The 14,006-nt window shown below is 46.0% G+C and overlaps 1 protein-coding gene across 1 annotated transcript in view; it reads left to right on the plus strand.

The window, feature by feature from the left end:
• The window catches only part of MDGA1 (MAM domain containing glycosylphosphatidylinositol anchor 1), a gene marked incomplete at its 5' end in the record, with an annotated part of 96,409 nt that overhangs the window by 37,140 nt on the left and 45,263 nt on the right, over positions 1-14,006 (plus strand). The window contains 2 exons of the mRNA XM_009075546.1: positions 7,686-7,955; positions 11,245-11,396. Coding sequence (XP_009073794.1) covers positions 7,686-7,955; positions 11,245-11,396 — 422 coding nt within the window. The remainder of the gene's footprint in view (positions 1-7,685; positions 7,956-11,244; positions 11,397-14,006) is intronic.

Raw genomic sequence — 14,006 nt, forward strand, 5'->3', positions numbered from 1 at the left:
TGCATCTAAACTATTTATATGCTATTGGGAGCAGCATGTCACTGCCAGCCCGATTTGTTAAACAGTAGCATGTAATAACAGATGCATGGGTATGAGCTGACATCTTGTTAGCTTGTAGGAGAGAGGCAGAACCTGAGTGGAGAGTTGGTGGTCTGACAATGCTACACATGGGAGGGTCCCCCTCTTGTGGGTATGTGGGCGGGCAGGAGAATGCAAGATCCACCCTGGCTGTCATCCTGCTTCACCATGTTAGAATTAGCAAAACTGGTTATGAGTTAGAGGAAATATTTTCATGTTAGTCTGTGGCAAAAAAAAGTCTAATTTGGGGTTGTACCACTGGTCTGGCAGTAGTTGAAGGTAATAGCTCTGAAGTGCCCACTGTCTCACCCTCTTTATTTCTCTTGTGCTCAACTTTGCTAATTGGATGGTATGTGGGTGGGGGAAGGATCATCAGCATGCATTTCACATACAAATGTGTATGTGTTTTCTGTACATACACCATCTTTTCCCACTTATCTTTTTCAATTAGGGGAGCATAGTGTTTTGAAACCAGGGGCTTGAAGGTAAGTGAGGCATGGGAATGAGGTGGCTTTACACTGCAAGAGAATACTTGTCTTTGTAGTGTCTTGTTAGCATGAATTAATTGGGCAGTGAGTCTGAGTGGCATTTCAGCATGTCTGGGACAGATCTTTTTTTGAGGAGGCATATCTGTAAGGCTGAAGGTCTGGAAATTCCCACCCAGGATGGATTTTCTTCAAAACATGCTGTAAAGTGAGCTAGGGGTCTCATGTATTAATCAGCACAACTCATCATGCAGAAAAGGAAATCCTTTAGTAAATCCCTCTTTATTAAAACAAGGTGAAGACTGGTTGAGCTAATTGGCTTGGAAAGTTCAGGGAAGAGGAAAGCAGAAAAGCTGGTAGTGAATACATTTCATTTGCTCTTCTTTTAAAAGCAGTCATCTAGCACAGAACTAAGTATTCTCTGCTCTGAGCCCTGCCTCTCCAGATCCTGCACCCACTTGTCTAGCAGAAAATGTACTCAAACAAATTTGTTTTCTTTGAAATAACAATACTTGCAACTTGGCTTTCAAGTATTATGCAAAACCCACACGTTTTATCTCTTTATACACGGGAAGACTGAAGTGCAAAGGCAAAAGGCATATAAGATGAAAGAAAAAGATTCTGGCTTTTAGCTGAAATAGGTTGAGCAAGCTGTCATGGTGTTTCCACTGAAACCCCCCAGACCAGGTGCCACTCGCTCACTCCTCTACCTTCTCCCCCTGCCGTGGGATGGAGGGAATTGGACGCACAAAAGGTAAAGATCACAGGTTAAGATAAGAACAATTTGCTAAGAAAACAGCAATGAAGTAAGAAAATGAACAGTAACAACTGTATTAATAACAGAGTGTACAAGGTAGGTGAATGACTCACACGCGATCGCTCACCACGCAGAGCCTGGCGCTGCCCCAGTGCACACACTGCGGAGACTGAACCGGAGTGGGAACAAAGGGTACCCCCTGGCCCTCTGCAGGACTGAGGTGGTATAGAGTAACCCCAGGTCCTAGTGTGCCCTTCCTGGCTGCTGCAAAAATTAACACTGCCCTGGCCAAAACCAGGACACAAGCCTTCCTCTATCTCTCTGCTTGTAACTACTCAATTTTATCTCTGAAAAACAAGCATGTGAGACTGGGTTTGGAAATATGGGTTGGGTATTTGTCTCCACATGGAAAACTACTGGTGCTTAATGTTTATTCCTAGGGTGTGGGTGCTTCTTTAAAGGAACAGATTTGTTCAGCTGCGATTTCCCAGCCTTCCGAGAATAAAAGAGCTTCATTTGGGCAGAGAGCTCTGGTGTCTCCTGGAGCTGAAACCATGGAGTTTTCTACCTGCTGTGAGAAAAGGGGTGCAGTGTCTTTGATGCCTGTGACATCTTTACTACTCCAGATTATGGGACCAGGACCTAGATAAGGAAGACACTCTTTGCTGAGGTTGCTTTGGTTGTCTAGAGAAGATTAGGGAAGCTGCATCCAGTATGACTGCAGAAGGATACCTCTAAGAAACTAAATGAATGCTGGGCGGGGTCATATAGATCTCATAAGGCCTAATAGCTGCCTGTGCTGATTTGCTTTTTAGACAGAGAAATTACTGCCTGGTACTGCTAGCTACTTTAGATAAGGAGACACAGCTAATAAATGTAACGAGCTACAAAGTGCAGTCTTTTATACTAGGTTATCTGTGTGTCATTTGCAATGTTAATCTGGCAAGTGAGTGGCCAATTAGGTCTCACACATGGGATAAGGTGAAGACTAAAGGCAGGAGTCCCACTGGTGCTCTAATGCATAGCTAAGCTTTGAGGGAGTCAGTCAGTGGGGGGGGATGAGAGCTGCTGAAAATAAAGCTGCTTTCTAATCTAGCAAGGCTTGCTATTTTCATCACTTGTGCTACGTTTTGCACTTTCTAGATTTAAGTAAAAATGTGAAGACTGACTCTGGAGGGTAGAGCAGTGGGTGTTTTTCACAGAGAAGGAAGCCTGGGCTAAGGATGGAAGGACTACAATATGGATCCTGATATGGAGGGTATCCTGATACAGGACACCAGATACTGAAGGTTAGGACACAGGACTCTTGTGCTGCTTCTGTCTGATGCTGCCAGTTTGTGTGACTTCAGTCAGGCTATCTTTCTATTTGTGCCTCTCTTTTTCTACCTGGATATTACTGTGCCATGGTGCTCTGTGCAGCAGAGGAAGCATTGCAGGAAATAGATTCCTGTAGAAGCATGGCAGTGCAGCAGCCCACACCAGCGGCACAGACCAGCGGTACAATGCAGGCAGCTAAGCACCTATGGAGATGGCTGCTGTCAGCCACTGGTCAGTGTATTTCCTAGGCTGTAGGGGAACAAGGCTGCCTGTGAGTCAGAAAGTAGGTTATGAGTGAGCTCCTCAGCTCTGACAGCCTTTCCAAAATGAGCCACTATTTGGGAATTGACCAGGTTATGCTACTCATAGTTCACGCGATATGGTGGGCAAGCAGACTTTGCATGTGTCTTCCATAGTTGTGTTGTCCTGTGGTGTCTAGGATATTCAGCCTTCTCAATTATTGCCTGAGCAATTAATGTGAGGTCTGTTCTCTCAGTGGTCCTCTGTTCTGCAGATGCTGGTTCGTGTTTAAGCTTGTCACTGATTTCGGTGCATTAGTCCACTCCAGTAGGAGCCTTTCTTTGCCTTCATCCATACAAGATTGAGCAGCCTCATAACGTCCCCATTTTCTAAAGTGAAAAAAAAATCAGCTACATTTTTCTTCTATATTTACCCCATAAGTAAAAATCTTTCCTTAGTGCATCTCTGCCGTTCTGGAATGCTCTGACTTCATCACTGGTGAAAGAAAGATCTCTGCTTTCTGGAGGCATCTGAATTTGATGGAAACCTGCAGCAATGAGCATTGCAGGGATAACTGAGTGCCCCTTCTTGAACTCTTGAACACAATAACTATGCAAGGAGAGCATGGTCTTTCCTGCAAGCTCTTTGGCTCTTGTAAGGAAGAACATTCCTCCCTTCCTCAAGGCTAAAATGAAAACAGACTTAAACAAAATTGACCACAACTCACTGTGGCCAGTGCACTTCTCACTCACCTAGCAGGATGAGCATTTCAGTTCTGGTTATTTCCAGTGAAACCAAGAAAATAAGAAGTTATTGGGACACAAAGCAACACTCCTTGGTGCTTGACATTTCTCTGTTCTGCTTGCCTCGCTGTTGCCCTTCATCATTGTGAACACTGTGTTAGTTTAGCAACCCTTCAGTGTAGAGCATCTGCTCTGGTTCACAGCAAGGGAGCTGCCTGCAGCCAGCTTTGCTTTAGGGTGCCTGCCACACTGGAGTAGGTTGCCTGTATTTGGCTGATTTGATTTGCTCCTAACTAGCTAATTCTGCAAAGGCAGGCTGCCCTGGCTTGTGTTTCACAGCAGCTGCATCTTAACAAGGTTGCTGGAGGAGCCTTGCTCCTTCAATGTTGCCTCTTCACCCCTTTCATCACACCTTTTGCCAGCAAGCTCTTCTAGAGTTAAGCTGTGTGCTGAGAGAGAACAATAATTGTCTATATTCATTTGCTGTGTTTCTTACCAGGGGATCCCAAAGTCCTGTATATGTACAGAGATGTTTTAACCTCCTTGCAGCATAGCAATCTGCTGCCTGCAACGTGGCTGCTGCTTAAAAAAGCACTTCAGCTACAGGTGCTGGAGTTCAGGGAAGATAGAGAAAGGCATTTGAAGAGCCTCTGGATGAGGGCTGACCTTTGGAACTGGGCTAAAAACTGGGGTTGATACACAAGGTCTTAAAAAAAAAATCATAGGAGCTTAACAAGGCAGAATAGCCAGATACTGCTCCCTTAGAGCCAGCAGGGATGCTGCTTCCCTGTGGGTTTAAGAGGCACCTGGAAAATCATTATCCTTTCCTGCAGCTCCCCAAGAGTGTCTGTGCAGGAGTCATGTTGGAGGTCACTGCTCTGAGGCAGTCCCCATCTCAGGTATACTGGAGCTGGAGTTCCCAGATCTGGAGATCAGGAGCACCAGCTCATTTAAACAAGCTTTCTTTTGCTTTTAAGCTGGGGGAAAAAAAAACAGAAACAGAAAAAGCTGTGTTGTTAGCTACTAGATTTTACAGACTGAATCCCCACCATTGTTGTGGTCTGCCTTTTGTGTGGAACCTACTTGGAACAAGTGTGGACTCCCCAGTAGGTGCTGGAGGCCAGAGCTGATGTCTGACTCCGTAATGGCTGTTGACCTTTCTTTGTTTTCCTATCCATCGGGAACCTTTGGGAATAGCTGACCCTTGGTGTAGTTCTGTATGATTTGCAGTGATGGGATGATCTGCTTCAGCACTCTCCAGAAAACCCAGAGGCTCCAGGACTACCTGCAGAGTTAATGCTCATTGGGTGTTTCCTAGTGCCAGAGACAAGAGGAGAAAATGTAACCGATTTTTAATTTATAGGCACTTTCAGACATTCCCTTTGCAAGATAACATAGGCCCAGAGTCTGTCCCCGTGCAAATCAAGTAAATCCCATCTCCCAGCTGTAGAAGATTAAATATCTTCTGCATCCTTGGCTGCCCTGCTGTTACAGTGACCTAATGAAGCATCTGGAGCATCCCAACCTTGTTTCTCTGAGACCCTTTACCAGACCCAGACACTCCCTCAGTGAGGCCAAGGAGGCTACTTTCCTTGCAGAGTGTGTCCCTGAAGGTGGCACTTTGTCCAATTTCAGACCTTATGTCTTCTTCTGTCCCAGCCCCATATACAGGCACAGCTGGGTGCAGTGAGGTAATCTGCTCTTCCACCCCTCTCTCTTCCTGATGAGACAGTTTGCTTTGAGTACGTCTGGAGCTGATGTGCCAATTTTTAAGCCTTCCTTTTTCCCTTCTCTCCCCTTTTTCTCATTTTTTTCCCCCTACATCACCAGCTGTCCTAGATTACAATGTGAGACCCCATCGGCTTCAACTGAGGAGCAGATGTGACCCAAGAAATGGGATAGCAGCTAGGGCTGGAGATGACACATTCATGGCACTAGGTCTAATCAAACAACTTCTCACTTTATTCTCACTGTGAGGTGGGAGACGTGCGAGCCAAAGGCAAGTCAGCACTTGGAGCACTTACAGAGACACACTGCTAGCAAAGCCACCCATAATGAGCTGACCGTGCCACTCAGCATGGCAGTGTCAGCTCAGTCAAGGCCTGTTTTTAATCCACTTAAGTGCAGCAAAGGCTCCAGAGACTGAGAGCTGAGAACTGGTACCTTGAAAACAATCAGCCATATTAAACAAGGGCTGCCAGGTGGAGGGAATGCTTGTACACTGCATATACATAGATGCATTTATGTCCCAGAGAGAGGGGACATTGTGCATAGAATCATAAAATTTTAGGGGTTGTAATGGGCCTTACAGATCATCTTGTCCCAATCCCCTGCCATGGGCAGGGACGCCTCTCACTAGACCAGGTTGCTCAAGGCTTCATCCAGCCTGGCTGTGAACACTACCAAAGCTGGGACATACACTACCTCCCTGGGCAACCTGTGGCAGTGTCTCACCAGACCCTCACAGGAAAAAGCTTTTTCCTAATATCTAGCCTAAATTTCCTCTCCTTCAATTTGAACCCATTACCACTTGTCCTATCACTGCAGTTCCTAACAAAGAGTCCCTCTTCAACTCCCCTGTAGCCCCTTCAGATACTGGAAGGCTGCTATGAGGTCTCCATGCAACCTTCTCTTCTCTAGGCTGAACACAGCCTGTCTTCATAGGGGGAGGTGCTCCAGTCATGCCCACCTATGGGATGGCATATGCACCACCTTCATCTGTGGTGAAGATGGAGACCTCAATAGTGCAGCAGAGCTGTCAGTAGGTCTTGGTGGGGCCAGGCTATGGGAGAGGAGACTGGTGTGCTGGAGCCCTTCCTGGTATGACTGTGTTTGGGCCAGCAGAGATGCTTAGTGGGTCATGGTTGCAAGTGGAGCTGTGTCTGTGGTACTGCAGATGCTGGGTGTTGCAGGGTTTGGGGCCTGGCCAAGCTCTGTGGACCTTTAGAGGAAGCAGGTGCTCTATAGAGCTGTAGTGCATAGAAATTGTCTGTGGAAGAGCAGGTGCTTTGAACCTGGAGAAGGCTGAGTTGTGATTGTGCTGAAGCTGCTATAAATCAGTTCTCCCTCTCTTACATTCAGGCTAACGCTGTTTTGTGTTCAGGAAACTTTTCTCATTTTAGATGGAGAGCTTCTGGTTATCATCATGCTGTAGTGGTGTAATTAAGAGTTTATTGCAAGTGAAACATGTCTATCAGATGGTGGTGGAGATTGAAGCCCTCTGACATTGCATTAGATAAGGGGTAACCTAAACAGTACCAATCCAGAATTTCTCCTTGCTCTGCCTCAACTGTGCCCAAATCATGAGGTTCCTGTAGATTTTTACAAGTGCTAAAGAACAAGACATAGTAGTCTCCCTTTGCTTAGGAGGTTGCCAAACATCACCTTTCCCATTCTCACACTGCTGGCAGAGAAGCTGATGTGGATAGATGTTACTTGCCTTCCAACTTCAGGGACTTGTTTCCAGAGATAAAAATAGGATCCAGAGTCTCTGTAGCCAGTCCCTGATGTGTTGCATTGATGTATTTGGCAAAGGTCCTCTAAGGTCTGTGGGGACTGCCAGGGTGTATCCCTCTATCCAAACACAAAGTCCTTGATAACCCTGCCAGATATTGACCAGAAGAACATGAATGTAACTGCTTGGGATCTTACCTGCCAGCTCAGGGAGTGCATTTTATGCTGTATAAGAGGACTACAGTTATTTTGATTAGGATCTGAGGATTGAATCCAAGCTGTGACACTCAGCTGCTGGGGTTGCACTTCTGCCATGAAATAGCAGGGCTTGGTAGCTCCTCCAGGCAGCGTTTCAATGTGGGATGAGTACTTGCTAAAGGCCACCCCTACCTCATGAATGAGAGGGAGGTAGGATGTGGCCCTAACCCAGTGAGGAGGAGATGTCAGATGACTACTGCTTTTGGTTTGATGGAACCTGGTTCCCACCAGAAAATGCATACCCCGTTGGAAATCATAGGTACCTGTCTTGTCAGAGGTGGTTGGGATGACCATGCTGAGCGAGACAGCTGTTCCCTGACAACATCCCTGTCTTTTGCTCTCTTGGGTCTCCAGTCCCTCCTGTGGTGGAGCCAGCCTTCCAGGACGTACGTCAGGGCATGGGGCACAGCGTCACCCTGCGGTGCACCATGCTGAAAGGCAGCCCCATGAAGGTGGCCACCTCTGTCTGGCGCTTCAATGGGACCCTCCTGGAACAACCCCTGGCAGAGCAGCAGGACTACTCAGAGCTGAAGGTGGACAGTGTCAGCCGGGAGACCAGTGGGAGCTACGAGTGCAGCATTTCCAACGATGTGGGTGTCTCCGCCTGCCTCTTCCAGGTATCTGGTAAGTCACAGACTGCATATTGGAGCTAGCTGTTTGATGGGTCATGGAGGTGGGAAGCTTGCTTCTCATAAACTGGTGCCTGTTCAGGCAACCTCTGCTGCCTAGTCTGTGCACAGCGTTCTGTTTAGGAGGAATGATTTTCCATAAGCCAACAGGGAGAGCTGTCTCCATTATTCAGGCAGATAGACCTGGAGCAGTGTTGGACCACTTGCCTGAAAAATACAGGGCTTCAACTCAAAGCTGCCTCCAGCCTTCAAGCTTGGACAACAGGTATCGTTGATAAGTATTGACCAAGCAGAAGTGAAAAGCTCTCTACATCCAGCCAACAGGCTCAACACCATCTAATTTCCCCTTTAAAAGCAAACAAAGAGAAACTGTATTATGTATTCCTGTAGCTTCTCTATGTCTCCTGTTTGTCCGTGTGTCATGATGCTTTCTAGGAAAAAAATGAGCTGGGAATGGACACTTGTACTCAGTGGATTTGCTGCTCAGTTTTCTGTGAATCCAGCATCCACTGTAACAGGGCTCCTCTCCAGCACCGTCAACTGCAAAGAGAGATGGCAGAGTTATAGCATCTAAAATCACACATCTGACCTGGCCTCTCCAGCTGATCATTAAATCTGCTTTTCCCATGACCCCAGAATTGACTTGGGCACCGGTTTCTAGAAAAGCTTTCCCATGAAGTTGCCTTAATAAGCAATAAATTCAGCCCAAATACTGCGGTTTGAGTCCAGGGCCAATTTATAATACTTTTCAAGTCAGGGCTGAACAAATGAGAATAAATAACATCCAGAGAGGCCTGATTTTGAAGCAAATCTTTCCTAGGGTTTAGAAAAGCTCACATATGCTGCATGCAGTCAGAAATGAGGGAACCCAAACTACTTCTACTGTTTGAGTCCCTTTTCAAGGACCTTTTTCTCACCCCTTGAGATTTCCTAGCATGTGTCTGGCAGTGGATTTTGCTTGAGAGCTTTGACCCTTTCTACCCCATTTTCATATGGCCGTAATTCTCATGTCACTAAGTGACAGCAAACCATATCTCTCTATGAGCCATCACAGAAAACTATGTTCCTAACAAGCTTGGGAATGCTCCAAGGAATTTCTTGCTGGAAGCAGTAACAAATACATATTGCCACCCCATGTACCGTGCTGTGCCTGAGATAAGATCCCCTCAGCAGAAAGCAGCGTTCATCCCTGGAGAGCACTGATCAGGAAAGCAGCAACCCTTTGTTTTCCTCCATCCCTTCTCTGTTTCCAAGGCATTGATATCTGATCGTAGCTGTTCAGCTCCAGACATCTCTGCTTGTGTCCTGGACAGTTACAAATCAATTAGACCTTCTGAGCCTGTAATCTGAAAAACAATCCAGTGGCTAGGTTTCTGTGCTTGGGATAAGGATTGCCTGAGTTTTAATTCACATCAGCCATAGCCTTCCTGTGTGAGTGGGGAGAATGGCATGGTCTCTTTTTGTTTCTATTTCTTCTCTGTGTAATAAAGACCGTAAACCTTCCTATGTGACATGGAGGCAGTGACTCCTTTGTGACTGTGAGGTGTTCTGAGGTGCTGGAAACACAGTACATGAATCTGCCTAGGATGGGATTATTTTCTTCTATGGATGGGTGATTAGCTTTCTGAGATGTTTTGGAAAGATATTGAGACATCCAACCTGTTCCTCTTGATCAAGTTTTCAGGGCAGCCAACACGGGTAATCACTGTTTTCCCACTAGCCGCAAGCACAGAAGAACCCTGAAAGATAGTGAATAACCTTCAGCTCTTCCCATCAGCTGTAAACAAAAGACAAAACTTTCCAGCAATGGTAAAAGTTTCTAGAAAGGAAGTTCTGAAAGTATATTGATGTGCAGCTTTTTTATCAGAAGGTCTTTTTTTTCTTGTGCGTCCATTTCCATCTAGAAGTCAATTAATAAGGAATTAATATCATGCAAGATGATGATTATCATTAGTTCTGATTTTATTTCAGAATCCATTATGAAGCTTGACTTCCACAGTCAATACAAGTTGAATAAGCAGCAATTAGTCTCTGAGGTGGTTCTGAACTTATTGCTTGTGCAAAAATTCAAGTCAATAAAAATAATAAGAAAAAAAGGACTTGGAAATAAACATCAATATTATCCATCTGAGTTCATAAAAAATAAACATTGAATCCTGTCGAGCCTAATTATAGCTACATAGAATGGCAGGGCCTGTGATTCAAGTGGAAAGGTGCAGCAGATGACCTGGCGAGATGGTGTTTATGCCCATTTCTGCTTTCCAGCATCCCTTACTGCTCAGATGTCTTTCTGGTCAGTATAGATTCAAGCTGGACCTGAATCCAGAGAGTTGAGTTTTCATTGAGGTCCAACTCCTGCATGGCTCAGGGCCGGACCTGCCAAAAATTGAATTTCACAGGGTGAAATGAAGTTAGTTTCAAATATAGCAAAACCAGTTGTGGGTAAGACTTGTGGTTGCTTCTGGGCCCTGTGCATTAGTCCAGCAGCCCCTGGGCTGCATGGCAGTGGCCTTTGAATTCTGTTTGGTAGTGGTTCAGGACAGCAACAGCTGCAGAAATGACTGGAAATCCCTTCTTCTCTGAACTGCCCAGTTTCTCTCTGGTACGTTGTTTCTCTGGTGTTTCCCTTCTCCTGCTGCACTCTGTTTTAAGGAGAGATATGGGCTTGGAAAGACATCTCCGCCCCTGCCAAAGCTCTGGCTGTTTTTACTCAGGCTGAGGTCAGCATCCCCTGTGCTGCCAAGTCGACTGCTCTGTTACAAAGGCTGAAGCACTGTGTTGCCGAGGCAGGGGAAATCCAGGAGGATCAAGGTCTCCTTTTTTAATGCCATGGTCTCTGTGTGATAAATAACACTTTTACTATGACCTTCTGGCCAAATGATCTTTCCTCAGGGTTTGTTAGCAGGAGTCTCTGTAAAGCAGCAGATGAAACAGGAGAAATGCCAGTTTAAAGCTGTTACCTCAATCTGAACTACAAAGCAAGGAGGAAAAGAATAGAGCTCGTTCCAGCTGGAGAAGTGAAGTTGTTCCCACCTTCTCAGGTGCTGGCCTGGTGTTGCAGGGCTGCTAATCCTCCCAGTAGTTTAGGCTGTGAAAGCAGTAGTGGTGAAAAAACAGAAGATGGTGGCATGTCAGTGCAACAGTAAAGGTGCCTGTCATGTCAGAGTCAGGTGGATAAGCTGGATGAGTGGAGCAGTTCCACTCTCACCATGTCTTTTTGTAATTGATGTTCCCTTTGATCCCACTCTTACTTCCCTCCCACTTTCTTCTTTTTTCCTCTCCAGCAAAAGCTTATAGCCCTGAGTTTTACTATGACACTCCCAACCCCACCCTGAGCCAGAAGCAATCCAAGAATTACTCTTACGTCTTGCAGTGGACACAGAAGGAGCCTGATGCTGTGGATCCCATCCTCAAGTACCGCCTGGAAGTCCGGCAGGTAAGGTCTGCTCTTCTTGAGCCTCAGCATACACCCTTGGGAAGACAACCTTCCAGGAGGCAGTTACATCAATGTCTCCTTGCTGATTAAGAGCTGAAGGCAATGAAATTGCCATGGTCTTGCACCATTGCCATGGTCTTGCACCTTCCCTACTGAATGGAAGAAACAGGCCACATGCACAGCTTGGTGTTCATTTTTACCTCTGGTATTGAGTACAATTGGGGGCTTTCAAAGCCATGCTGATCCCATCGGACTGTTCATGCTCAGTGTATTGAAAGGGGTTTTAATGGGAACAATGTCATACAGTCATTAGTAGGTATTGTATATTTTATAGGCCAAAGATTCAAACGAGTGGAATTCCAACCTCCTCACTCATATGAAAAAAAAGGAAATAAGCTGAAGAGCTCTCCAGGCAGGAACTGCAGGAAAAAGTCATCGGCTGTTTGTGTTCCAGAAGGGCTTTCACACTGTCACAGTAACAAAGCTGTTTGGAGTATATGAACTCCGCGGGGGAAGAAAAGTGTGTTTCAAAGTTTCTGAGTTTGAAGAGAAATCATACTGGGGGATGGGGGTGGAGAGAGGAAAACTGAGTGAAATCTGAAGACATCACTGGTTGGAGAAGGTTAGGGAAAAGAGTTAGATGTTTTTAAAGAGCACATTAAATTAGCAGGATTGCCAGGTACTTTCATCCACGCTCAGCAAAGTACCTGCTTCAACATTTTTGAAAAATCGGGACACTTAAAATTGGTGGTTCTTGCCATTCAGTAGTAGCTGGGAAGCAAATGCACCTTGCAAGGAAAAGTTTCTTTACTGTAGATAGAAAACAAAATAATTAAAAAGATCCAAGTGTCTCTTTCCTCTAGTTCTGCACAGTAGGTTCCAGTTTTATGTCTGTTTGATTGTGAACTCTCTGGGGTGGGACAGCCTTTGTTTGTTACTCACACGGCGTGGAGCACGTTGTCAGTACTTAATAATAATACAGGACACAGGGGAGCCTCTAATAATGAAGGCAGTTTGTCATAGTAGCTCTTCCTTCTGAGCCGACTTTTGCTATTATCAGCACTGCAACTCAATGAACAAATTTGAGGGTTTTATCCTTCTCCAGTATTACTGAGGGTTTTTTTTTTCCTTTTGCACAGTGTCTAAAAGTAATCTTGGATCTGTTCTTTATTGAGCTCCTACTGAAAGGGATCAAGAAAAGGGAAAACCACTTTTCTCCTTTAAGTTATGACATGAAAGGAGCTGAGTGCCCATGCAAATTTAATCCCTCTGCCTCATTGTGCTCATACCTCATTGGTTACTGTTTCTTTTGCAGCATCACCACATAGTTGTGACTATTGAGTGGGTGTGGATGGTGATACCATGGCCCTGCTGTAGCCCAGTCTCATGTATGGGTAGGCTCTTAGAAATGGCTACAGGTGCCATCATGGTGGCCTGTGTCTGAATAAGGGAGGGCAGAGTGAGGAGGAAGCAGGGCAGTTTTGTTCCCACTTCTCTCAAGCACAGGCAGGAAACACTGGAAAAGCCATTCCTGGACCTCCTCCAAAGAAAACACTTTCATTTCATGGTAAGGCCTCCACTTTCTGAGGTCTTACTGAGCCCTTGCATTTCCTTGTCCCAGAGGATCATATCCCCTCCCATCTTCAGCCTGCTGCTTCCCTGTGCGCTTGTTCTGCCTTTCTGGTGTTTTCCCTGTGATGCTTCACTGGGTTTGTGACACCTCCTGACCTTTCACTCCTTCCCTTGCTCCATCACCCTCTTCCATGTCCCGCAGGCTCTGCTGCTTTGTTGCACCTTCTTCTCTGTGCTGAGGCACCTGGGCTAAGCTTTGCATCCCTCTGTTCAGTCATTGGACTGCAAAACATAATGACCTTACTGAATATAACTGCAAAAAGCTCAAAAGCTTAAAAGCATTACTGACTGAAGTGCTCTTAAGAAAGGGGATTTGTCTGCCTGAATGCAGAGCTGCTGTTTGCCTGCACACTGTCCTCCCTGGGTATGCTGGGTTTTCCAGGCACTAGCTGTGGTGGCACAAAAATTCTCCTACAGAGCTAGGATCAAAGTGGAAGATTCTCATCAGGTGAAACAGACCTCACATATGGCCAGACGCAACTGATTTATTGCCAACATCAAGCTGATGAAAGCTTACCCAGCCAGCCAGATCACCTTCTTCTCCAGCCCTGGGTGCTCCACAGCCTCAGTGATCATGTCAAGGGCTCTTCAGCACCTTAAGGATACATGAATGTGGCAGCAGCCTGCAGTCTTGGGGTGGTGGGCAGCTCTTGGGGTGGGGGAGGTGATGGAAAGGGGGGAATTAACACTTGCTGAGCTGGAATCCCAAGGGCAACGAGCTGGGCTGCCCACCACTTGCAAGATGGTTTGCTGATTTTCATTGCACACACTGTGTGCTCAAAGAGCTCTTGGCATATATAATGTGAAGATCCCCAAGTAGCAGGATGCTTTGCAAGGCACCTGGGAACCCTTAAATTAAATTTGCTTTGCTGCAGCTGCTGAAAATGGGGCTGGGTGAGCGTCAGTGTGCTGCTTATTAATTGGCTGGTGCCATGGCTCTTCTAGCTCTTCCTGTTCAGCAGCATCCTAGGGCTGGTA

Source organism: Acanthisitta chloris, unplaced genomic scaffold (genome assembly GCF_000695815.1).
Source record: "Acanthisitta chloris isolate BGI_N310 unplaced genomic scaffold, ASM69581v1 scaffold2870, whole genome shotgun sequence".
NCBI classification, from domain to species: Eukaryota; Metazoa; Chordata; class Aves; order Passeriformes; family Acanthisittidae; genus Acanthisitta; species Acanthisitta chloris.